The sequence below is a fragment of the Lepidochelys olivacea genome, assembly GCF_965140295.1.
Source record: "Lepidochelys olivacea isolate rLepOli2 genome assembly, chromosome: 2".
NCBI lineage: Eukaryota > Metazoa > Chordata > Testudines > Cheloniidae > Lepidochelys > Lepidochelys olivacea.
The window spans coordinates 74,566,724-74,593,796 of NC_140412.1; the positions used below are offsets into that span (position 1 = coordinate 74,566,724).

The following is a 27,073-nucleotide window of genomic DNA, read 5'->3' on the forward strand; positions in this document are numbered from 1 at the left end:
CAATGCGGCTTCTGCCCTGGCCCATATGCATCTTGCCTGTGTGCAGCAATGGTCCCCCCGCCCCTCAGAGCATAGTGGCGCGGACATGTTAGCCTGACTGAGACAAGGACCACAGTGGCTCTCCCAAGAAACCTGCGTAAGCGCATTGCCCAACTTCTGGATGAGACCTTTGAAGAGATCACTGAGGCTGACTACCGTGATGTGAGAGAGCACATCAGCGCCCTATTCCTCATCTACGCATGCATGCAGCCCTAACTCTCCTCGCCTCAAGAGCCCGCACCGAATAACTTCCTTCCCAAAATAAAAGCTGTTTACTGGGAACCTCCTCTGGTGTTTGTCCTTCCCCAAGCACTGGCTGCCGCGACTGACTACCTTCCTCCTGGCTTGAGAACAGCTCCTGGCTGCATGCGTCTAGGGATTCCGGGGTGTCTTCTTCCTCCTCCTCCCCCTGCCTTGTTGAACTGGGCTCTGAAGTGTCCATGGTGGTCCTCGGAGTGGAGGTAGGTTCGCTCCCAAGTATCGCGTCTAGCTCTTTGTAGAAACGGCAGGTCGCGGATGCACCACCAGAGCGGCTGTTTGCCTTGCGGGCTTTGCGGTAGGCATTCTGCAGCTCCTTCACTTTAACTCTGCACTGCTGTGTGTCCCAGTCATAGCCCCTTTCCATCATGTCTCTTGGTATCTGCCCAAAGGTATCATAATTCCTATAGCTGGAGCGCAGCTGGGACTGGACAGCTTCCTCCCTCCAAACACTGGTGAGGTCCAGCACCTCGCCATTGCTCCACACTGGGGATCGCCTGGCACATGAAGGCATGGTCACCTGGAAAGATTCGCTGAGAGCATTCCATGCCTGGCTGAGCAAACAGGAAGGGGATTTTCAAAATTCCCAGAGAATTTAAAGGGCAGGTCTGACAGATGGTCATCTGAGGGCAAGGCACTAGAGTTCAAAGTGATGACCAGAGTGGCTAGAACAGGCATTGTGGGACACTTCTGGAGACCGATCAGAGCATATTAACAGATTAGGGCGTCCACACTGGCGCTGTGATGCTCCAGCGGGGGCACATCAAACATTATTCTACTCGCCGAGGTGGATTACCAGGAGCGCTCTAGCTGTGGAATCCGGGCACTCTACGTGCCTTGCCAGTGTGGACGTGTCGTGAGTCAGGGCGTCCGGGGCTGCTTTAATGCGCTCTAACTCGCAAGTGTAGCCATGCCTTGAGTTTTTGTAGGGTGTCACAGAATAGAATTCCTCTATCTTCTGCCCCTTTTATTAATTCCTCAAACACACCTTCCTATGATGGATACAGCTTTTTTGTGAGCCTTAGAACACTGATTACTGGAAAGCAGAAATGAACATCTACATTTTCCCTTTTCCAATAGCAAGTCCGTGTCTGGCTGAGCACAGCAGCATATATACAACCTGTTACAGGCCGCTGCATCTCAACACACTACATACATCAAACATACAAACTTGCACTTTCTTCTCCAGACTACCGGGGGGGTATTTAACTTTACTACCCATCAAAGACACCTTCTTTAAAACAAACCTCAAAACACCAGTTTATTGAAAGCTGAAATAAACAGCAAAACAAAGCATATAGTTGTTACTAGCTACAGTTCATCTCAAGTACCTCAGCTAATTTATTAGACAATCAATAGCATAGAATCATGGAATATCAGGGTTGGAAGGGACCCCAGAAGGTCATCTAGTCCAACCCCCTGCTTGAAGCAGGACCAATTCCCAGTTAAATCATCCCAGCCAGGGCTTTGTCAAGCCTGACCTTAAAAACCTCTAAGGAAGGAGATTCTACCACCTCCCTAGGTAACGCATTCCAGTGTTTCACCACCCTCTTAGTGAAAAAGTTTTTCCTAATATCCAATCTAAACCTCCCCCACTGCAACTTGAGACCATTACTCCTCGTTCTGTCATCTGCTACCATTGAGAACAGTCTAGAGCCATCCTCTTTGGAACCCGCTTTCAGGTAGTTGAAAGCAGCTATCAAATCCCCCCTCATTCTTCTCTTCTGCAGGCTAACCAATCCCAGCTCCCTCAGCCTCTCCTCATAAGTCATGTGTTCTAGACCCCTAATCATTTTTGTTGCCCTTCGCTGGACTCTCTCCAATTTATCCACATCCTTCTTGTAGTGTGGGGCCCAAAACTGGACACAGTACTCCAGATGAGGCCTCACCAATGTCAAATAGAGGGGGACGATCACGTCCCTCGATCTGCTCGCTATGCCCCTACTTATACATCCCAAAATGCCATTGGCCTTCTTGGCAACAAGGGCACACTGCTGACTCATATCCAGCTTCTCGTCCACTGTCACCCCTAGGTCCTTTTCCGCAGAACTGCTGCCTAGCCATTCGGTCCCTAGTCTGTAGCGGTGCATTGGATTCTTCCATCCTAAGTGCAGGACCCTGCACTTATCCTTATTGAACCTCATCATATTTCTTTTGGGCCAATCCTCCAATTTGTCTAGGTCCTTCTGTATCCTATCCCTCCCCTCCAGCATATCTACCACTCCTCCCAGTTTAGTATCATCTGCAAATTTGCTGAGAGTGTAATCCACACCATCCTCCAGATCATTTATGAAGATATTGAACAAAACCGGCCCCAGGACCGACCCCTGGGGCACTCCACTTGACACCGGCTGCCAAATAGACATGGAGCCATTGATCACTACCCGTTGAGCCTGACAATCTAGCCAGCTTTCTACCCACCTTATAGTGCATTCATCCAGCCCATACTTCCTTAACTTGCTGACAAGAATACTGTGGGAGACTGTGTCAAAAGCTTTGCTAAAGTCAAGAAACAATACATCCACTGCTTTCCCTTCATCCACAGAACCAGTAATCTCATCATAGAAGGCGATTAGATTAGTCAGGCATGACCTTCCCTTGGTGAATCCATGCTGGCTGTTCCTGATCACTTTCCTCTCATGCAAGTGCTTCAGGATTGATTCTTTGAGGACCTGCTCCATGATTTTTCCAGGAACTGAGGTGAGGCTGACTGGCCTGTAGTTCCCAGGATCCTCCTTCTTCCCTTTTTTAAAGATTGGCACTACATTAGCCTTTTTCCAGTCATCCGGGACTTCCCTGGTTCGCCACGAGTTTTCAAAGATAATGGCCAATGGCTCTGCAATCACAGCCGCCAATTCCTTCAGCACTCTCGGATGCAACTCGTCCGGCCCCATGGACTTGTGCACGTCCAGCTTTTCTAAATAGTCCCTAACCACCTCTATCTCCACAGAGGGCTGGCTATCTCTTCCCCATTTTGTGATGCCCAGCGCAGCAGTCTGGGAGCTGACCTTGTTAGTCAAAACAGAGGCAAAAAAAGCATTGAGTACATTAGCTTTTTCCACATCCTCTGTCACTAGGTTGCCTCCCTCATTCAGTAAGGGGCCCACACTTTCCTTGGCTTTCTTCTTGTTGCCAACATACCTGAAGAAACCCTTCTTGTTACTCTTGACATCTCTTGCTAGCTGCAGCTCCAGGTGCGATTTGGCCCTCCTGATATCATTCCTACATGCCCGAGCAATATTTTTATACTCTTCCTTGGTCATATGTCCAACCTTCCACTTCTTGTAAGCTTCTTTTTTATGTTTAAGATCCGCTAGGATTTCACCATTAAGCTAAGCTGGTCCCCTGCCATATTTACTATTCTTTCGACTCATTGGGATGGTTTGTCCCTGTAACCTCAACAGGGATTCCTTGAAATACAGCCAGCTCTCCTGGACTCCTTTCCCCTTCAAGTTAGTCCCCCAGGGGATCCTGGCCATCCGTTCCCTGAGGGAGTCGAAGTCTGCTTTCCTGAAGTCCAGGGTCCGTATCCTGCTGCTTACCTTTCTTCCCTGTGTTAGGATCCTGAACTCAACCAACTCATGTTTCAGACTTTGGAACATCTAATCCAAAGCAGCATGTCTGGAGTATCCAGATCTTCAAATGCTTGTTTTTCCCCAAAAAACTCTGTCAGCCAAGCACTGCCAATTGCTACAGCACAGCCAGACACACTTTCCTAATAATTTCCACACTTTTAAACCTTTAAAAAAACAACCACCCTCTAACCTGATTTTATTGCCTAGGTAAACGATGCCCCCAGTAAAGCCACCATCACAGCAAACAAATTCAGTGCCTCTGTTTTATTCTGGACGGTTACCGATCTTTGCAGGTACACCTGCTGCCGCTGGTGCTGTTAGTGACAGTCACCCGGAGAGAATGTGGGTCATAACCGAATACTATGGTCTAAACCAGCTCCGGGCGTGGAACACCCAGGGTGACCGACCGGCTGCTAGAAGGGGCAGAAGACGCGCGGAGCTGCGGTTACTCTCTCAGGGCGAGCCCCCTCCCCCAGCTTTCCCCCCGGTCCCGCTGCGCTCCGCCCCGCTGGTTACGGACAAACGCTGCCGCGCGCTGCTGTGCGCCTCCTCTTCGCCCCGGGGCGGAGCTGGGCGGTGCCCGCAGGCAGGGAGGGGCGGGGGCGGAGTCAGTGCCGGGCCGGTGGCGCACGCGCAGAAATGTGTCCGCCGGCGCGTGGCGGGTTTTTGCAGCGTCAGCGCTTGTCGAAGCTCGGTCACAGTTTCTCTTCTTGACGTAGCGCGCGGTCGGCGCTGGGGCGGGGTCCGGGATGCGGCGCCGGCTGGGAGCGGAGGCGCCATGGGGAGCGCAGGTGAGAGCGGCGGCGGGCCAGGGGCGCTGGAGGGTGAGGGAGAGAGCAGGGCAAAGAGGCGGGAAGGCGCCCGTCCCTCCCTTCCCGTGGCCTCCCCGTACTCCTCAGCCACTCCCGCCCCCACACAGACACCTCCCCCGCCTTCCACCACCCCTGTCGCGCTCGCTCCCTCCTGCTGCCCGGCCCCCCACCCGGTGCTGCTGCGTAATCCATGCACTGACACCCTGCGCTATTCAGGGGCCGCTGCCCCCACCCAGACCTCCCTCCCTCCCGTGTCCTTCCCCTGTGCTCCTCAATTACCCCGTGCACCCCCCCCCCGATTTTCTCAGTTACTGCTTTCCTCTACCCCCACACCTTGTCCTGAATCACCCAGTGCTCTTGCCCCCTGCCCCCGCACCTTGTCTTCAGTCACCTTGTCCCCACATGCTGTTCTCCTGTCCCTACACCCCATTTTCAGTTACCTGCCTTGAAAACCACACCGTCACCTACACCCTGTCTTCCTCAGAAATCCCCAAATGCCTTGTTCTTAGTCCCTGGGGACAGATAGCTCAGTGGTTTGAGCATTGGCCTGCTAAACCCAGGGATGTGAGCTCAATCCTTGAGGGAGCCATTTAGGGATCTGAGGCAAAAATTGGGGATTGGTCCTGCTTTGGACTAGATGACCTCCTGAGGTCCCTTTGAACCCTGATATTTTATGACCTCTTAGCCTTCACACTTTATCCTCAATCGCCCCTTCCTCCTGCCCACTCAACTACCTTGTCCTTCTGTCTCTTCAGTTACACCCCATCACCTTCCTGCACACTTCCCCCTGCTTCCCAGTCACATCCCTTCACTCTGCTACACCTTTCTATTCACTCCCTCCTATTCTTCAGGAGTGTAGAGAACACAAGTGATGAGGTCTGTGAGTTACAGTGAAGCAAGTCCATGGAAGACTTTAAGGGGAACAGTTTAGAGGTGACCCTGAAATAAATGGGGAGTCAGGGGAGTTGTTTGACAATCTGCATGTGGAAATAGTTGGCAAATCCCAGTTTGTGATTAGATTCTTAGAGCTCAGTTAAACCCAGGGGTTGACTCTACCTTTTCCATGCTTAATGTATATCTTCCTGGAGTCCCTGACATGAATAAAGTTAAAGGCAAAAACCCTTTGTAATGTAAACGTACTATGCAGACAACAGATACCATTATGATATAAACCACATGCATACCTCTAGAAAGCCAGAATCAGAGCCGTGATCTTTTAGCTCTAAAACCAAAGGCCCCTATTCCTTGTCCTAAAGAAGCCATGCTTTAGTTGGCAATAGTATTATGGGTCCCTTGGTGTCTTTGGAAGCCATCTATTGCCCAGTCACACACACACAAAGCTGAAACATTATTCCCTGGCTGTCATCTTGTGGACATTTTGACTATCACTTAATCTTGTGCTATTCCATTTACAGGGAGATGGAGCTTGTTCTTCTGCTGTGTTGGCCCTCCACAGGACAATGAATCTGTTCTAAGGTAAGCCATATTTTTGCTTCTAAAGAATTTGCCACTTTTGTATGTAAGACACTATGTGGGTAGCAGACAGACAGGATGCAGTAATGAAGATGGAGAGTTTGTAGTCTAAAGCAATGAGGTGATAAAATACAGGTCAATACAAAATATAAGCACAAGATGTCATATGGTCACTATAAAAGCTACGATTTAATCCTGGGTATTTTTAGTAAAAAGTCATGGACAGGTTATGGACAATAAACAAAAATTCACAGCCCGTTACCTGTCCTTGATTTATACTATAAATACTCTTGTCGGGGGCTGCTACTGGGAAGGGGGGTGTCCGGGGCAAGCAGCACCAACGGTTCCCGGGGTCAGCTGCACTGGCTGCTGCTCAGGCGGTCCCCAGGCCAGCTTCCCAGGGCTGTCCAAGCAGCAGTGAGTGCGGCTGGCTGCAGAGCTGCTCCAGCAGTGGCCGGTGTCGCTGTCCCTGGGGCCACCTGAGCAGCTGGCCCCGGGATCAGCCACACTGGCCGCTGCAGAAGTCACAGAGGTAGTGGAAAGTCACGGAATCCGTGATTTCCACAACCTCCATGACATACACGGAGCCCTACTCATTATAACTAGAATTAATTTTCAGCGTAGGGGACAGGTAGAAAAAAGCATATTTAGGTAGAGAGAAAAGAAGAGTAGGAATGGATATAAGAGTTGATATAGGCTGGTGTGGAGTTATGGAGAATTTTGAAAGTGAGGATGATAACTTTGGAAAGCTATACTGTGGATTTATGGGGGTCTGCAAGCCTAACCCCATCAATTCAGTGCACCCTGAAAATCCTAAAACCAAGACTGCCAAAAATGAATACTGTTTGGTTGTGAATGTTTTTATGTAATTTCATAGGCGTCGAAAAAAAAATAGTGGCTGCTCAGCACCCATCTGTGGGCCAGGATCAGCTGTTGAGCAGCCTGTAGGAGGCGCTGTGGGGAGGGGGAGGAGTTGGGAGGCAGGAAGAGGTGTGGGGAGGGGACGGGAAGAGGTGAGTCAGGGCTGGGCGATGTCAGAGGGGACTTCCCCAGATGCCGGGGAGTGGAAGGGGTAGGACTAGCTCCTTCCGTCCGCTGGGATGCTGCTCTGCAGTGTGGCGGCTGGCAGCTGCCTGAAAGAGCCTGGCTGGGGAGGCAGCTTCCGTTCCCCCACCTGAGCTTGGCTTCTGGGGACCAGGGGCAAGTGAGCCAGAGCTCCCCTTCCCCCCCGGCACATTTTCAGCTCATTCAGTCATGGTCCTCAGCAGCTGAGCCCAGGCAGGGAGTGGAAGCCACCTCCACAGTCAGGCTCTTTCGGGCAGCTGCTGGGCTGCAGAGCAGTGACCTGGAGGGGCCGACATTAGAAGCGGCTCCCTCCCGCTCCCCACCTGGGCTGTCTCCCTCCAGGGAGAGCAGAGGAACGTGCTGGGGGGGAGGGGAAGGTCAGGCACAGTAGGAGGACAGAGCCCCCCCCCCCCCCAGTAATGTGCGGTGGGGAGAGCGTGGTGGCCCTGGGCTGGGCGTGGGGGCAGAGGTGTTGGCTGGGCAGGGACATATGATCTCCAATTTAGATCATGCCCCCCTAGTATGGGGAGGCACCAGTTGTTGATAGGGTACCCTCAGGGGAGGGGGTGGAACAGGGGCAAGAAGAGATGGGGCAAGGGTGGGGCTTTGGGGGAAGGAGTGGAGTGATGGCGGGGCCTGGGACAGAGCAGGGATCGAGCTCCCCTCCCCGGGAAATCAGGCAGTTGGCGCCTATGTGTAATTTGTCAGTTTGTAAAGTGTTTTGAAGATTAGAAGCTTTATAAAGTGCTAAATATTACATTACTGGGGTGGCCAAACCACAGCTTGTGAGCTGCATGTGGCTCTTTTACAGTTAAAGTGCATCTCGCAGAGCCCCACTGGCCTCCCCATTATCTGTCTACCAGACTAGGTGGGGGAAGCTCGGAATTTCTGCCCTGTGGTGGGGTAGTGAGACTAAGGGCTCTTTGCCAGAGGTTAGTGGTGCATGATGGGATGGGGGGTTACAGGTTAAAGGTTCACCCTCCAACAGCTTGAGTCATGTCCTCCCCCAGGCACACCTCCCCTCTTACCATCAGCAGTTCTCCCTGCAGCTCCACGCTGTTTGTAGCTGCCTCTCCCTCTGTCCTCAACTCCCAGCTTGCCAACTCTAGCAGCTGCCGTGCAAGGAGGGGGCTCGATGTGACCAAGCTGGGCCAGCAAATCCTGGCAAAAATCTGGGGGAGCATGTGACCCCATGTGCCCCCCCATCCAGCAGGGAGGAGGGTCTCAGAGCTTCAGCCTTGGGGGGCATGCCTGCTAGGGCTCAGGGCTTCAGCAGGAGGCAGGCTGAAACCCGAGACCCCCCTCCCCAAAAGGCTAAAGCCCCGAGTCCTGACAGGTGTTTCCTGGGGGGGCTGAAGCCCTGAGCCCCGGCAGGCATGCCCCAGCTCTTGAACTTCTGAAAATTGTCATATGCGGCTCGGAGGGTCAATAAGTTTGGCTGCCCCTGTTATATTACTTTAGGCAGGGCTAGTAGATGATTCAAATGTCTGATTTCTTTTAAATGCTGCCTTTCATGTTATCGAAACTATGCAGTGCATAGTTTAACACTGGTTTCAGAGTAACAGCCGTGTTAGTCTGTATTCGCAAAAAGAAAAGGAGTACTTGTGGCACCTTAGAGACTCAAATAAATAAGTTTAACACTGGGCTATTAAAGAAGGAAATTCAGAAATGATTGTCTTTTGGAGGTTGCAAAATCTCACTGTGTGAATGCGGATTTTTATATTGGAGACCTAATTGCTTCATTTTACTCTTTTCTTGTTAATACTTATGTTGGGGTATTTTTCCATCAAGCCACATGCATAGCTCCAAAGAGCACTTTGTTAAGATGCTGTAGTTGGATATCTTAACTCCCAGCACCGTAAACGTGGTGTTTTCCAACTGCTATTAAGGCACCAGCCCTACCTCTGCTTTGGTAAAAGTTTGACATCTGCCAATCTCTTTCTTATATCTCATGTTGCAGATGTTGTTCAAACAAAGTTCATCCAGAGTGGGCTGCTGAATCGAAGAAGGAAGGTGAAGAATCAAACCAGGAAATCACATGGCCAGAAGGACCTGCTGCAGTGGGTGCTACCTTTAGCTATATATGTATTTTTAAATCAATTAAACTATGCCATGGTGTGTATTATTGGGCCATAATCATGGGTTGAGTGCACTGTGAGTAAGTAGCCTTGTGCCTTTAACCTACCCAGTGAATGTGACTATGGTAACAACATAAGTCTGAAGTGCCGTTTTTGGATGTTATGTCCCGTCCTGTGTAGATAGCCAATGTAGAAAAAGACTGGGATTTTCAAAGAAGCCTAAGGGAGTTAAGTGCCAAACTTCCATTGAATTTCAATGAGATTTGGGTGCCCAGTTCCTAAAACTCCTTTGAAAAAAATTCAGCCAAATCTGCTTTTCAGATCACTTCACAGAGCCAGATCCTGAGGTTTTACCAGTTCCTTACTCAGGGAACTTCCCATAGACTGAGGACTGGATCATTCTTTCCTGTGGTAAAAAGTTCAGGAGGAAGCTCATGGGGAGAAAATCTCTATGAGGATTCCTTCATAGTTGCTCTGTAATCTTTCTGTTGGGTTTCACCCCAACTCTGATGCAGCAGACTTGGCCACAGAGCCCATCGAGAAACGTGCAGAACCACGCTGGAGCTGCATTTCCAAGGACTCTCCTTGGCCACAGCAGTCCTAGTGATTTCCCTGGAAAGGATTCCTGATATGGAGTGGAATTTCCAGGAAAGGTAATAGAGCCCCAGTTTGTATTACCTTCTCCAGGTAAACTCTGCTGAGTACAAGAGTGAGGACAAAGTGCACACTCGTGTGGCTCACTAGTCCTCTGAAAGGCCGGATTAACCTTTTGTGGGCCTGGTCTAAACATATTTGTGGGCCCCCATGGGGCAATGGGACATGCCACGGGGATACAGTGGAGGGAGGTTGGTCCCCAGAGTGAGGGGCTGGACAGGGTAAATGGGGCATGGTGCATTGGGGGCAGTCCTGTTCCATCCAGCTGAGCACGAGGGCATTGTTTACAAACAAGCAGCTGCCAGACGAACATTGGCCCACACAGCTCTGCACTGGCATCTTGCCCCTTCCTCTTGGGGGTGGGACTGCACTGCCCAGCCCCGCCCCCCCGCAAGGGCTCCCTGTCCACAGACCCCCCCCTGCCCGCCCAGCACCCTCCCCAGAGCCCCACCACCACAACTACCCCCCCACAGAATCCCAGAGACTCAAAACACACAGCGCCCCAAAACACACATCTCCCTCACTGCTCAGCACCCCTCACATGCCCCCCAGAAAACTACTCTCCTGTGCTTTTCCCCCAGCAGCTGGGAGGTGACTCTATCCGCTGGGCTGAGCTGGCAGCGTGGCCGGTACCGGAGTGGGGTTCATTCTGGACCCTCCAGAGCAGTGTGATCAGCCAGGCCAAAGCAGGAGTGGGGCCTGTCTGGGCGAGGCTCCCGCAGGACCCAGTTGCCTGGTGGGGCTGGCCAAGCCCCCTGCGCTGCATCCCTCTCTTCCGCTTGCCCCAGACCAGACCAGCCTGTGCACCAGGCCCAGGCAGCTCGGCCCTGGGGAGGTGGGTGAGGCCCCACAAGTGGCAGGCAGCAAACTGCTAGGCGCTGCACTGGGGAGCAGGGCAGACCCCTGGGACATGACTCCCAAGAGCCCACCCAGGGCAGAAACACCCACCAGCCCTGCACTGGCAGCCTTCATGGCAGAGCTTGGCTGCTGGGTGGCAAGCCCCCTACAGGCGAAGCAGGACCTGCTGGCTGGGAGCCACTTACGGAGCAAGGCCAAGTCACTGGACTGGCCCGCGTGAGGGGCCAGACCCGGTCATGTGGGTAGGTTAGACGGGTCCATAATGGGCCCCTTCCCAGTGTCGGCCCATCGCCATTGTAAACCCAATACTGGTCCTCTGTGAGGACCTGAGAAGGGAAAATTATGCAATGGAGACAGCTGAGCATCTGTTAATTCGGATCTCTCAATTTGTTCTTTTTTGTTTTAAGTGTCTATATTATGCTATGAAAAATAAATGCTTTTGAAATGTGAAGGGACATTTTAAAGAACTCCTTAAAATGTGTATACAAGGATAACACAATTGGTGTTTTTGTAATATGGCTCCCCTTCTTGATGTGATTTAATGCTATAAAATTGTCAGAAAACCTTCCAGCCCTCGTTCGTTGGCTAAGCCAGTCCTTTTAGTTTATAATGGGCTTCAGCAACCATGTAGTCTTCTCTCTTGGCTCAAAAGTCTTCTCAGTCCTTTATCAAGGGTTCCTCTTTGCAGTCCTCTGAGTTGTGGATTCTTATACAGCAAGGTAATGTGTCCTGAAGTCTCTGGAACAGGCCTTCTGTCTAGGAGCTCTGGAGAATTATCACTGCTCTCTTCCCAAACATCTGTTGGATTCACAATTTACAATGTGCTGGGGGGTTCTCGACCCCCAGATCTGCCCCAAGCCCTGCCCCCATTCCACCCCCACCTGTCTCCACCCACCCCCACCCCACCTCTTCCCGCCCCATTCCACCCCTCGCTCAAGTATGCCGCATCCTTGCTTCTCCCTCTTTCCCCCCCAGAGCCTCCTGCGCGCTGTGAAACAGCTGACTGTGGTGGGCGTGGGGAGGGAGGGGGAGGTGCTGATTGGCTGGGCCTGCAAGTGGACAGGAGGCACCTGGGGGGAGGAAGAGGTGCTGATAGTGGGGCTGCCGGTGGGTGTTCAGCACCCACCATTTTTTCTCCATGGGTGCCTATGGTTGGATTGAACTTAGGCAGCCCTTATATTTCCCAACAGGCCTGGTTTCTAGTCACATCTCCTGTCTTGTGCACCCTGATGTCATTTCCTTCTCAGTGGGAGGATGGGCTAAACCTGGCACAGGTTAGGGTGTTCCTTAACCCTCTTAAAAGCTAAGAGAAAAGGAGAACTTGTGGCACCTTAGAGACTAACAAATTTAGTCTCTAAGGTGCTACAAGTCTTCCTTTTCTTTTTGCGGATACAGGCTACCAAGGCTGCTCCTCTGAAAACTAAGCGTACCCTGTGACACAGCTTGAATAATAGACTGATATTACAAAATATATTAGGGCAACTCAGGCAAAAGTTTTTTCTTAAAGTATCTTTTTAAAACAAAAATAGGGAATGGGTTGGTGACAATATTGTTGACATTAGTAATCAGTTACGAACTATGAGGAGAAGTGGGATTTCTGAGGAAGGAATTGAGAGGAGGGAGAGTATAACTTGATGACAGTGTGGAAAATATACTAAGGCAGCAGTGAGATAGGCTTCTCTAGCAGGGAAAAAGGGTTTGGGTCAGTGATAATGGGCAGAGTTGTGGAAGGGCTTGAAGGAGAAACAGTTTACTAATTGGAATGAGGTCTATATTATCAAAGCTTTTTATGGTTCGGTATTGTTTGTTAAAACTGGAAGACACTGCTGTGTTACATTATATTATTATTCTCTATAATATTTAATTGTTAACAGAAATCAAGTCAATACAGAAAAATGAGTTAAAACTTGTTCCCTATACTACACCTACCATTGAATCTTCCTATGATTTTAGTCACACATTCCTCTATACTTAGAAATGTCTCTCTCTCCTCTGAAATGGAACAAACAAGGGAAACCCCCCACACACAGCCATCAAGTTCACAAAGTGAACAGCCTGAAAAATAAAGAAAATATTTTTTTCTAATCTCTTTTAGGTATATTCGTCTTTGGTGTTAACTTGAAAAACAATTCAGACAAATGTGATTTTTTTTTTTTTAGGTGACTGTCTCTTTAGTTGAATTCATGTACTTAATTTATCATAGATGTACTGATGATGTATTTCTGATGGCTGTTGTAAAACTTCTCAGGGCAGGGACCCTATCTTGGTTGGTGGAAAAGAACCATGCACACAAGTCACATAATTAATAATGCATCACAGTCTAATTTTATATTTTAAAACTATATATATATCTGTATAATTTCTCAAAAAGAAAAGGAGGACTTGTGGCACCTTAGAGACTAACCAATTTATTAGAGCATAAGCTTTCGTGAGCTACAGCTCACTTCCTCATGCCTTTGGCTATGACTCTCAGACCTCCAGTAGAACTACTATTTTTCCAAATGTCGTTTTAGATTGTGTTGCAGGAGTGCAGTTGAACAGCTTATGTGCAGTAGTAACTGTATGTAAGTGGAATGTATGCACAAAATATACTAGTTGCATCTAGTCTTGTTTCTGCCATTGTTCTGCATCTTTTTGTAAGGAGGGCCATAAGTGGTTCATTCTATGTCTGCTATATTAAGATTAGTCAGCAGATGTTCTGTACCAACCTGTGACGTTAGGTCATAACCACATCTTTGCCTCTGAGATATTCTTGGCCTTACTTGGCCTTACTCTTGCCGGGGGCAAGCTGTTGCCCACATAAAGTAGCAGCAGCTGAGTGAGCAGTCTGCCTAAGGGGAGTGTTACTTGGCTCATGATGAAGGTTTATACTGGGTACTGTGTTGAGACAGCAGTTTTCTTGGCTAAAGAGTATAATTTTAATTTTGGAGAGTAGATGGCCATAATTATGGTGAGTTTTTGTTCTTTATTACAGCACTATGAAAAAGCAGACAGACAAGTCAAGGAGGAAGTGGAGATTCAAGTGTCTGTTGCTCTGCTGTCTCTTCAGGAGGCGGAGGATCCTAAATTTCCAGTGCATACTGAGGATCATGTGCAAACCCCAAATCTTGAAATACTAACAGTGGAGAAGGATCCTCTGTCCTCATTAAAAACTGAAGCCCATGCACAAAATTCAAATCCTGACATACTGTGGGGGCAGGAGGAGGAGGAAGAAGAGGAGAAGAAAGAGCTGGTGGAAGAAGGGGAACTAGAATTTTTGTCTCTGTTACATTTTGAGATTCAGGAGCAATCTTCACATCTTGAAACATCAGTGGAAGAGCCTTTGACATTCTTAAAAACTGAGGCACTAGTGCAATCCTCAGATCTTGAAATACTAGGGCAACAGAAGCTTCCATCCCTACTGGATACTGAAACTGAGGTTCACATCTCAGATCTGGACATAAGAGATGCAGAGAAAACGTCACTCTTGATAGATACTGGGTTGAATGTACCAACAAAGAAGTGAGTAGAAAAAGCCTGACCTGCTATATAGATTTCTTGTTTTAGCAGATGAGCTTCCTCTGTATTTTTTTTAATCAGGTATTTGGAGTTTAATATATCTCTGGCCAATTTTGATGTTTCTGGTTGTGACATACTTTTACCATTTATCCAGCTATGTAGGAAAACATTTGTGAGCCATATATTCTGTTTTAAATTATTTAGGACCAATCCTTTATATAAAACCCTTCCGGCAGGTGGAGCCAGCAGCAACAAGGGCCAGGTTCAGTATCTAGGGGTTCCTTTTCAACAATACAACACAAAACCGGCTTGAGCCCCATCCAGTGACCTGGGACAATTACACACCACCCCTGGGCTCTTTTAAGAGGCAATACTTCCCCTCTTGCAAGCACAGAGTCTGAGTGTAGCAAAACCTTATAATAAAAGGAGGGAATTAACTCAGCATTGATTTGGGCAAACACCGCAACTAGGGTTCAAAAACACAAACCATGAGCAAAAGACCCACCCCAAGTAAGTTGGGCAGTGTCCTTTTCCCCTCAGGGTCTTAAGTCCAGCAACCCAAAAGTCCCTTTAACGTGCCTGTCCCTTCTCTGTACCCCACTCACAGTTGCTGTCCTTGGCCAGTGCAGCCCCAGAGTTCAGAGGTTCATCTGCAGAGTTCACCTCCCACCCTGTGTGGAAGGCGGGGGTGGGGAATTAAGGAGGCACCTTACACGCTGCACTGCTCGGGCACTCGCTTGTTGCTCCAATGGCCGATTGCCACGCCTCTCTGCCAGCTGCCCGACTGACACTCACCAAGATGTCATCAGGGCCCCCCATACACACACTTAACACAGCTCTCAGTGATTTCGGCTGTTAGTGGGAGAGCCTCACTGCTGGTGCACACTGGGCAGTCTCTTGCAATAAAAACACTCTCCCAAAGTAAGTCTAATACCAAGGGCATGGCTACACTTGCAGTTTTAGAGCGCTGGGAGTTAAACCATCCTTCGGAGACCGCAGCAGGGAAAACGCTGCCGAGTGTTTACACACTCAGCTGGAAGCACACTGGCATGGCCACATTAGCAGCTCTTGCAACGCCACAAAGAGCAATGCATTGTGATAGCTATCCCAGCATACAAGTGGCTGCAACATGCTTTTCAAATGCAGGGCGTGGGGTGGAGTGTGACAGGGAGTGTGTTGTGTGTATGTGGGGGGAGAGAGAATGGGTTTTTAGGGGGGCTGAGAGTGTGCCAGCATGCTGTCTTGTGAGTTCAGACGGCAGCAGATCCCCCCCCCCCGCCTCTCTCTTACTCACTCAAAGCAAGCAGCATTCCTCAGTAATGGTTCCTTTGTCCCGGAGCAGATAAGCAGCCAGCTGTCAGAAACGGAGCTTTGAAGGGCATATCCGCATTCATACAGTGAGTTCAAAACAATTACAAGATTAGCCACTTAAAGGGATTATGGGATGTTTCTGGAGTTCAATCAGAATGCAGTAGTGCAACACCTCATTCACACTGGCGCCTCGGTCCTCCAGCGGGGCGCAGCAAACGTTATTCCACTTGCCGAGGTGGATACCAGCAGTGCTGTAGCCGCAGAGTTGGAGCACTCTACGTGCCTTGCCAGTGTGGATGGGTAGTCAGCTAGTGCGCCCGGGGCTCCTTTATTACGCTGTAACTCACAAGTGTAGCCAAGGCCTTAGACCTAGGTATCTGTGATTTAAGCTCTGCAGTGTGTAACAAGACTATCCAATGAGTCTAAATTTTATTATGCTGTGGAGAGAGGAAGGATCAAATGGTGTCTAGGACCCTTAAACAGGGCCCACACTATCAGGTACAAGTACCTGTCCCCACCCTCTCTCAACTCATTGGGCTTTGGAACCCATGTTCCCTGCCTAGCGAGTGCCATTCAGTTAAGGCTGAATCGCTTCGTTGGGGTATGCCAGGTACAATTCTGCTACCCTCAGTTCACACAAAAAGGATAACAACCCTTTATTACTCCTGCCCCAATAACAAGGAGACTGGGGACCCAACACCAGCCACAAGTGATCATTTGGGCAAGCAATCCCATCATGCTGAGCACCTAGGCAGGGTGAGTGTGTCCGTGCAATTGAGATCAGTTTGACGTCTTTTTCCACAGCTCACTGCTAGATGTTGGGGGAGAGCTCATTCAGACTCTGCTTACGTATATGTGGGCAGCCACACAAATACATTGTGACTAATGCTAGGATATGTGGTTCCCCCATCAAGACTCCATGTCCCTTTCATGGCTCTAGCACAACTATGGAAGTCCTGAAAGCTCTGTGCCAAAGAGACAGATTTAAAAATGATACCAAATTAGAACTGTTCTAATTAACATACTGAATTAATATTGTCATCTTGGACTGTGATCTTACTAGATCTAATAAGCTGGGTAGGGCTAGGTCTGTCCATGGATGGGAAGGCAGTGAGGAGAAGTCATGTTGTTAAATATGTGTCCTTGCAGCAGGAGCAGAAATCTATCTGGTCTCGTCAATCTTCTGGATATTCCAGGAGCGCGTGAAGAACCCTTGACTCAAAAGCAAATAGCAGGTAATGTAGAACCTCCTTGAGTCACTTCTTCAGCTCAGTCTTCAGGCATGTAAATTCGTGGTTTTAAAAATTGTTTTGCATTGGTGATTTAAAGGGGCTGTTACTAGTAGTAATGGAATGAAAATGAGCAAGTGTATCACCCATTGCTTTACAAATCAAAATAAAAGGCTTTTAAAATATTTTAAAATAAAATATAGAGTAAGAAAGGAATTGAGATATAGTCAAGAAAGGAAAGAAGTTTTAGTTTAAAGTGAGAAGGAGAATCAATTATGCAGGAGGGCAGGACCAGATGACTATAATGGAGAAGGCCCTTGCACCCTAAATAGATTTTTGGAAAGGGACAAAAAGGTGGCTGGTGCTAGATAGGCTGAAGAGAGTAGATAGAGACAATGTTAATAGTAGCCATTTGTTTCAGAAAGTACAGTACATAAACTTGTTGTTTCATTGCAGTGGACACACAAAAAATCTGACTAACTTGCTGTGCTTTACATATGTTTGCAGCATTCAAAGATGTCTTCAAGGTTTTCAGCAGCACAGAGGGTAGCATTAAGATGCGTGGCCTGAAGCTGATTTTGCACAGTGTGGGGATTAATGTAACCCATCAAGAAATCTGTGAGGCACTGAATCGTGCTGATATTGATGGTATGGTTTCAGAATAGCAATACGTATTTATTGGTGGAGCATGTGTGTGCATGGTTAGTATTGTGGACAACGTGGCAGAGCATGTGACTACAGGGGGTGTGCATGTGTCAGTGTGAGATACTTGGGATGGCATGGGTTTGTGCGTGTGAGAGTACAGATTGTAGATTGTAAGTCCCTTGAGGGGCAGGGACTGTCTTTTTGTTCTGTGATTGTACAAGGCACAATGGGGTCCTGGTCCATAACTAAGACTTCTAGGCACTACAGTCATTCAAATAATTAATAATAATAATAGGCCTGGTCTGGAGACATGCTGAGCACTTGTAAGGATCAGGCCCCATGTTTGCATATGTGATACTAAAACATAATCCCAAACTGAGTAGAACCCATTCTATATCTATTTAGCTTTAATTTTTCCTTTCCCCATGCTCTTTTTTCTATTTTTTCTGGAGTGTCTGCTGATATTATTTTCTCTGTTTATGGAATATCAGATTGGTTGTGTCTCTATAACTAGGCACCTGGTTAAATAATTTGATTTTTATTCGAATTAGAGATGCTAAAATCCATTGTAACGGTGGAAGAAAACTAAAATAAATCCATATTAATGTAGATGATGATATTTTCTAATTGATGGTTTTATTACTTTATATAGTCTATCGTGTCTTTTATTTTCTCCATGGCTGAACTGTCCTTTATCTGGCAGGTGATGGGCAGGTGAATTTCACAGACTTTGTAACGATTCTGACAGATGACCAGCGCTTTGCTCAATTTATGGGTAAGAACTCTACAGTGAAAGAAAGGAAAAAATCTGATCCTTCTTCCTTTTTTCTACTGGCAAACCTCTCATTGATAATAGGAGAAGAATTGAGATTGTGGATTAGAGAAATTGATATTGATATAAAAGGAAATCTTCAGAGTAATATAAAGAATATTCTAAATACTAATAAGTCAGTAATATAAAAAAACTTGTCTTTAAGATAATATAAAATTTTAGTCAGCAGTCAAATAGGAAACTGGCATCTTGACAATCCAGTGATATAGCTTAGGATTCAGAGAATACAGTTCATAGCTTGAAAACTTTTAATTGTTGTAAGGTAAGTTTGACAGAACGTTGAGTGCTAGGGCCCTGCCCAGAGAGAGAGAGAACTATTCTGCTGGCTCATCTTGGTGTCAAGTTCTTGGGAACCAGACCAAGTGGTTCCTAGTAGCTCCAACCCAAGAATCTGAAAGGATGAGTGAGATATAGTGAGAGACTACTAGCATGTCAAGGAGAACCTATGAACAGCTAATGTCAGGAGGTCAAGGGATTCAGACCTTGTTACTCACCTGTGTGGGGAAATGTTACGGTTGCATGTGATTCCCACACTGAAAAGACCTCTTTTTAGAACAAGTTTTGTACTTAAAAATTGTGGTGGTCTAGAATATTCTGGTGTGAATTTCCAAAATACTTTTACATTTCAGTCACTTGTCACCCACTTATTTGTATAATTCACCTGTCAGTGTGTGTTAAGTGTCCCCTTTTTGTGCCCGGTCTGCAGAGGATGTGAGTGTGTGACAGCTCTCAGCTTGAGAATCTGACTCCCTTTAGCACGAGCTATAAAGACTCAGTCTTTTAATTTAGGCTTGAATAGAGACTGGGAGTGGATGGGTCATTACACAAAGTAAAACTATTTCCCCATGTTTATTCCCCCCCCACCACCTCCCACTTTTCCTCAGATGTTCCTGTTAACTGCTGGAAATGGCCCACCTTGATTATCTCTACAAAAGGTTTTCTCTCCCCCCCCCCCCCCCGCTGATAATAGCTCATCTTAAGTGATCACTCTCCTTACAGTGTGTATGATAACACCCATTTTTTCATGTTCTGTGTGTATATAAATCTCCTCGTATTTTCCACTGAATGCATCCGATGAAGTGAGCTGTAGCTCACGAACGCTTACGCTCAAATAAATTGGTTAGTCTCTAAGGTGCCACTAGTACTCCTTTTCTTTTTGCGAATACAGACTAATATGGCTGCTACTCTGAAACCTGTCAGTCTTTTAGCTGAGAGGTCACTGTTTCGATCGCCCAATATTAACTCTGATGGTGTCTATTGCACTTGCAGATGTCCCACATTTGACATATTTGTAGGTTGAGATGCATCCTTCATACTGATGGGAGAGAAGGGGGGAGCACAACACGCAGACCTGCTGATATGATGCAGGCACACACCCTGCTGCTGCAGTTGCTCCGGACTATCCAATTTCCAGAAGTCCATAAGAATCTGAGTGTTTGAGGAAGTGGGTGGTGATACAGACTACTTCATGAAAGTTCCCTCCAGACGACAGTTTGTCACCACTTGCTAAAATGTGAAGAATTACTCTTGATGTACTTTCTGTAACTTTTTAAGTGAGGATAAAATGCAAAGATTTTGAGGCTTATCACAGCCTCCCACACTCTTCAGAAGAGTCAACATAGTAAGGAGCAACTTCAGCAGTGTAGTTTCTGTCTGATCCCCAGGCAGGGACAACTCTTCTCCCTGACACTAGGAAGCTATGCTTTAAGGAACACTAGAACTATATAAAAAACCCAGGAGGTTATCAAATGAAAACTACATTAGTGTCCGTTAAGATTATGGCAGGATACACTTCATCCACCCAAACCTTAAAAGAATGGAAATAAGAAGTTAAGGGGAAATACTTGTGCATTTCTTTCTACTTATATATTGCCCAGGATTTTGCTACCATCAAATTAGTCTGTATTTTAAGTGTTCAATTTAACCAAGAATGGTATTCTCATTGGATCCCTCTTTGAATATTGAGTAGCATGCTTCAAAGGTAGTCATGCGGTACTCTTTCCCTCTCTGTGTATCTTTACTGTTATTTAAAATAAAGAAGCCTTCACAAGGCAGGAGAAAACAGATTAAAATATAATATTTATGTACTGAGTCTAATACTAGTAATGGACTACATACAAATTTACAAAAATAAGAAAGGGAAATTGAACCAGGCTTCAAGAAATAACAGCAAAAAAAGAAATTACTATAACGGAACTTATGTATACAGGGATGCTGCACATAAATTATTTGGAATTGTAAACAATAACCTTTTCCATAACAAAAATGGGTTTTTCTCATAATAATGTGCTCTGAAGTGAGGCTAGTTTCCTGTTGTAAGGTTAGAGCCCGGTGTGACGAGTTCCCCCTAGGGTGCCACCTGGAACTGGGATACCACTGAGCCCTCGACCCACCAGCCTGGGCTCCTCCTCCCACTGTACTGCTGTGACAAGCTGCAGAGTCCTCCAGGCTGCACTTTCACTAGCATACATACAGGTAGGGACACACCCAGCTGCAGTTACATGCAAACTCTCTGACCAGCCCCTGCATTGGAAGGCCACAGTTAAGGCAACTCCCAGCTCCCCAGATGTGCACCCCCTCCAGAATTTAAACCCCAAATTCTACCATCTTGTGTTGCACGGGGAACAGCATAAGCTCATAAAATTTGCCCCCTCCCTCAATGTGGAGAGGAATATGAAACACCCTTTGCCCCTGAGTTATGATTCCCACACACTTCACTCCAACTCACTGGCTTAGATAAAGCAAAAACAAGTTTATTAATGACAAAAGATAGATTTTAAGTGATAGAAAACAGATCAAAGCAGATTACCTAGCAAATAAAAAACTCAAACTAAACTTAATATACTAAATAGATTGGATATGAATGCAGCTTCTCACCCTAAGAGATGATACAGGAAGGCTGCAGATTCTTAAGGGGCAAGCTGCACTTGCTTTACAGCTTGGAATCCCCAGGTGTTTCATTCACAGGCTAGAAATCCCTTTAGCCTAGGTCCAGCACTTCCCCCAGTTCAATCTTTGTTCCTCAGCTGTTTCCGGGAGTCTTCTTGGGGGGGGAGTGAAGAACACCAGATGATGACACTCCTTCCCTTACATAGTTTTTGCATATGGCAGGAACCCTTTTCTTTTCAAAGCTTCGTTCCCAGACCAGTCTGTGAGGAAAAATACTGACATCTCAAGATGGAGTCCAGCATCATGTGGTCATCATCATGTCCTTGTAGCATCATAGCTGCCATTACTTGGAGGCTGTCTGTAGTGTTCTCAGGAAGGCTTCCCAGGTGGGAGATAAGCTTCTCCTAAGGCAGGGGTGGCCAACCTGAGCCAGAGAAGGAGCCAGAATTTACCAGTGTACATTGCCAAAGAGCCACAGTAATATGTCAGCAGCCCCCATCAGCTCCCCTCCTCTCCCAGCGCCTCCTGCCCACCAGCAGCCCCACCAATGAGCACCTCCCCATCCCTCCCCGCACCTCCTGATAAGCTGTTTCGAGGGATGCAGGAGGCTTAGAGGGGGGGTGGGGAGGAGCAAGGGCATAGTAGGCTCAGGGAAGGGCGTGCGAAGGGGTTGGGGCAGAGCCTCTGGCAGAGCCAGGGGTTGAGCAGTGAGCACCCCCTGGCACATTGGGGCTGCAGCTACAGGCACCAACTTTCCAGAGTCGGTGCCTATACAAGGAGCCACATATTAATTTCTGAAGAGCCTCGTGGCTCCGGAGCCACAGGTTGGCCACCCCTGTCCTAAGGCCTCTTTTTTTTCCTTTTCTTTTTTTTCCCCACAATGGCCCATTACCCTGAATAGGCCCTTCCCCACCCACTTTCTAGACTGTAAGTACCTTGTCTAGTGGGTGTTACAGGCAGAGCTGTCCTGTCCATACGACAGACCGGGGCAGCCGCCCCAGGCCCTGCGCTTTGGGAGGCCCTGCACCTTGGGAAGTGGGGTCCTGGGCAGCCTGGGGAGTTAGCGGGGGGCCTGGCGCCAGCAGCAGCAGGGGGCCCAGCCCACTCTGCTCTGCTTGCTCCTGGTGTCGCTCAGGGGAGGGGGTTTGGGGAAGGGGTGGAATTGGGGGTGGAGCAGGGGCAGGAAGAGACAGGGCGGAGCTCTGGGGGAAGGGGTGGAGTGAGGGTGGGGTCTGGGCTGGATTGGGACTGTTGGTTGTCCCTGGCCCCGCACCCCCCTAGGGACGGCCCTACTAACAGGTGTAACTACATTTGAAATACAGGTACGTAGTCAGTATTCATAGCTTCAGATACAAAAATGATACATGCATACAAATAGGATAATCATATGAATCAAATTAACTTTTCCAGTGACACCTCACATGACTTACCTTGCATAAAATACATCATAATTATGTCATAATCCTATCATAATCACATCACAGTGAAGAATATGGGGTGCAGTGTCACACCCGGACCTGACCTTCTCTTCAGACCTTGGAAGGGAAAACTTAAATACTGTAAACATACAGTTTTTTAGTTCATCAGACAAGTCTAAGGCTTCCAAGCCAGCAATTCAACCAGACTGCCAAAGTAATTTTTCTTTTTCCTTTCAGGAAAACTTCTAGAATTTGCATCTTATTTGGCAATTGGCACCCAGGCAGTGTAACATTCTTTGGTTTATGTTAATTAAACTTCTGGGTAATATTAAATTTTATTTTAATATACCCCTTTGGGTGAAATGTTTACGGTGGAGATAGTCTGTGGTATGCCCTTTAAACTGATCTTCTGTATTTTCTCCTCAGTTCGGCCCAAAGAGAGCATAATACGTGACCCTTCTAGCGTAGAGACTCTCTTCTTTGAAGTTCTCACAAAGCTAGTGGAGATGTCAGCTCTGCCGATGAAATCAGAGAGGGAAGTTGTAAGGTGAGTGGCAGTGCAAACCTATTCTTAATACATGGTACACAAATATAGAGTTAGTATTAACTTAAAGCATTCTGATTATCCTTTGCTGTGCACTGTCATCTATTTTCTTGTACTAGCGTCGGGATTACTCAATTGGTAACAGTACAAGCTCACTTCTGCCCCAGGTCTTGGGTTTCAAACCAAGAGATGTGCTAAAATTGAAGTGCAGTACTGAGGTTATATTGTTAAAGTAGTTGTTTAGATTAGAGTTCATCTTAGGTCCATTTTGTGTTTCTCTGGTGGTTCTCCAAGGTTGCATTAGGCCTTCTGGCTACAGCATTGCATTGGGAGCTCATGTTCAGCTGATTATCCATCATAACCCTTAGGTCTTTTTCATAGTCTCCCATCCTGTAATTGTGGTCTACATTCTTTGTTCCTACATGTATAACTTTACATTTGGCTGTATTAAAATGCATATTGTTTGCTTGTGTCCAATTTACCAACTGATCTGTCCTCTTCGTTATTTACCTCTCCCCCAATCTTTGTGTCATTTTGTTTTCTTTCAGATCATTGATAAAAATATTAAGTAGCATAGAGCCATTAACTGGTTGCTGTGGGACCCAGTTCTCCAGGGTGGCATTCAATTATCATAACCATGTAAATGTACTCTCTCTTCCTGCAATCCTCTGCCCCATTCTCTGCACACCTTCCAACTTCTGAAACAAATAAGGTGGGGACTGTAAGATTGTGGGAACTCATTCATCCTCTCAAAAGGTTGGAAAAATTAGTATGTGATCGTGTAAATAAAGACTATATCATCATGCATATGCACCAGGGGTTTCACAGGCAACCTTAATTTTGGCATTTACTACCTTTTTGAGTTCTTTACTTTGATAATTTTTTAAATTAAGATGTGATAATTTTTAAAGTGGCTTTTTGCATGTAATCATCCAGGTTTTTTAAAAAGGCAAACTGAAAAATCAGAAATCCCATCATGTGGAATCATATTGACACCCACATGGGTCACCAGCAGGGTTGGAACTTTTAGATACACTGCACAGACCTCTGCTATGTGAATTAACAGAGTAGCTGATGACGGTAAGGTTGTTATCCTCTGTGTGGACCAGTACTAGATAGGAATGGGACACTTAGCCAGTGGCTTTCACAGGTATTTGCTGACAGTAGAGGAATGGTGAAACTCAAGGAACTTGGGTTCTATTCCAGCCTCTGGAGACAAGTGTGCTTTGTTGATTATAGCCTCTTCTACCTTCTCCCTTCAAGCTTGACCTCTTCTGCCCCACTCACTCTAACCTTCTCTGTCCCATTCCTGTCTCTACCCCACCACTGGCTCCTCATTCAAGTCCCAGTCTCCCGACACTCCCAGTCTCCTTATGCAGCCATTCTTAACCGACCTTCACCCCAACCCTGCTCCCAGATCTAGTCTCCTTGCCCAGTCAGTCCCAATCCCTGCCCCCGTGCCAGCCTTTAATCCAAGGGTGGTCAAACTTTTTGGCCTGAGGGCCACATCGGGGTGCAAAACTGTATGGAGGGCCGGGTAGGGAAGCCTGTGCCCCCAAAAAAGCCTGTCCCCCGCCCCCTATTTGCCCCCTCCCACTTCCTGCACCCTGACTGTCCCCCTCAGAAGCCTGACCCATCCAACCCCCCTGTTCCTTATCCCTGACTGCCCCGACCTATCCACACCCCTGCCCCGTGACAGGCCCCTGGGACTCCCACACCCTATCCAACTCCCCAGAACCTCTGCCTCATCCAACCGCCCCTGTCCCCTGACTTCCCCCCAGAACCTCCTGCCCCTAACCACTCCCTGTCCCCTGACTGCCCCCCAGAACCTCCTACCCAAGTTTTTCACGCTGTGTGTGCCGCCGCCACCACCCCCTTACTATGCCGCTCAGCACGGCAGCATGGCTGCGTGGGAGGGGGAACAGTGGGGGAGGAGCCGGGGGTGAGCCTCCCAGGCCAGGAGCTCAGGGGCCAGGCAGGACGGTGCCGCGGGCCATAGTTTGCCCACCTCTGCTCTAATCCCATGCTCTGCCCTCAGACTCCTTGTCCCAGTGAATCAAGCAATTCACAGCAGACAGCACATTTGCTTTAGGTACAAGGTCGCATTTTGCCTTTCATATTGAGCACCTGCCAGTATGGTGACACATCACAAACGGCTGGACAACAGAATTTGGTTTCCAGGCAGCCATGGTAAGCCTTTTGGTACATGGGGTTGGCTTCTTATGCCTTCATAACACATGGGAATGGTTTCAAACTGCAGTGCCATCCTTTCCCATAGCAAGCAATGCCAGTTGGGTTTCACATTTAAAAGGAGGGGCTGTGGTTTTCGGGTGGATGTGCAGCACACACCTCCCTCCACCCCACCGTGTGGCTATTCTCTGGGATGATCCCTTTACCCCTCCCACTCCACGTGGCTATTCTCTGGGATGATCCCTTTTAGCCAAATGCAAACAACCCAGCATGAATGGGGTCCTTTTACTGTTCCCTTACAAAAATTCCCCCATTTCAACCAGGTGACCATGAATGATATCACTCTCCGGAGGCTAACACAGAAAGATAAAGACCGAATGTTGCTTGAATGCGACCAAAACCTAGGACCATTCACTGCCATGCTTTGTGCTGCAATGATTCCAGACTACTTGCTACTGGCTTGGCGTGGTAAAGTGTCCTACTGTGGAGGACGAAATAAGGCAGCCCTCCCAGAAACCTTCTGCAAAGGCTTTCAGAGTACCTCCAGGTGAGCTTCATGGAGATGTCCCTGGAGGATTCCTGCTCCATCCCCAGACACGTTAACAGACTTTTCCAGTAGCTGTACTGGCCGTGAATGCATCCCAATTCTTCAGGACAAATCAAACATTAAACACTATTGCTTTTAAACCCTGTACTGTAGTTACAAATGAGCACTCACCAGAGGTGCCTTCTCCGGCTTCAGGGTCGGGGATCCTGCCTTGGGAGGGTATTGAAAAGGTGATGAAAAGGGAGATGATGAAAAGGTCCTGGCTGCTGGGGAGAACGGATTCACTGCTTGCCTGCTGCTCATTCTTCTCCTCCTCTTCCTCCTTCTGCTCTTCTTCATCCACAAAATCCTCCTCCCTGTTACGTGAGACTCCCCCCCCCCCCCGCAGGTGTCCATGGACACTGGTGAGGTAGTGGTGGGGTCCGCCTCTAGAATGGCATGCAGCTGATCATAGAAGCAGCATGTATGGGGCTCTGACCCGGAGTGACCGTTTGCCTCCTTTGTCTTTTGGTAGGCTTGCCTGAGCTCCTTGACTTTCACGTGGCACTGCTCTGTGTCCCTGTTGTAGCTTCTGTCCATCATGCCCCGTGCGATTTTGGCATATATATATATATATATATAAGCATTTATTCTTTTTGATTGGAGTTCTGCCTGCATGGTTTCTTCTCCCCATACAGCAATCAGATCCAGTGTCTCCCTTTCGGTCCATTCTGGAGCTCGTTTGCGATTCTGGGGGGACTGCATGGTCACCTGTCCTGCTGAGCTCGCCACACTGACCAAACAGGAAATGAAATTCAAAATTTCCCGTGGTTTTTCCTGTGTACCTGGCTAGTGCATTGGAGTTGAAAGTGCTGTCTAGAGTGGTCACATTGGAGCACTCTGGGATAGCTCCTGGAGGCCAATACCATTGACTTGCGTCTGCACTACCCCAAATTCAACCCAGCAGGATCTAGTTTAGCACTACTCCCCTTGCCAGGGAAGAGTACAGCTGTTGATTTTAAGAGCCCTTTAGGTCGATGGAATGGGGTTGGTTGTGTAGACACGTTCATTTTTAAATCGACCTAACGCAGTTAAATTCGACCTAACCCCATAGTATAGACCAGGGCTTTGATGCTTCTCACCACAGGCTGGCTGGTTGCCCTTCAGTCAGGCTCTCCC

The 27,073-nt window shown here is 47.8% G+C and overlaps 1 protein-coding gene across 3 annotated transcripts in view; it reads left to right on the plus strand.

Moving 5' to 3' along the window:
* Positions 1-4,030: 4,030 nt before the first annotated feature.
* The window catches only part of LOC311516479 (uncharacterized protein), a 35,250-nt gene continuing 12,207 nt past the window's right edge, over positions 4,031-27,073 (plus strand). For all 3 annotated transcript variants that reach the window (XM_084620581.1, XM_084620582.1, XM_084620583.1), the window contains exons 1-8: positions 4,031-4,663; positions 6,100-6,160; positions 9,183-9,282; positions 13,787-14,313; positions 16,771-16,856; positions 17,358-17,498; positions 18,199-18,270; positions 23,061-23,181. In XM_084620581.1, the coding sequence (XP_084476707.1) occupies positions 4,087-4,663; positions 6,100-6,160; positions 9,183-9,282; positions 13,787-14,313; positions 16,771-16,856; positions 17,358-17,498; positions 18,199-18,270; positions 23,061-23,181 (1,685 nt within the window). In that variant the 5' untranslated portion in view covers positions 4,031-4,086. The remainder of the gene's footprint in view (positions 4,664-6,099; positions 6,161-9,182; positions 9,283-13,786; positions 14,314-16,770; positions 16,857-17,357; positions 17,499-18,198; positions 18,271-23,060; positions 23,182-27,073) is intronic.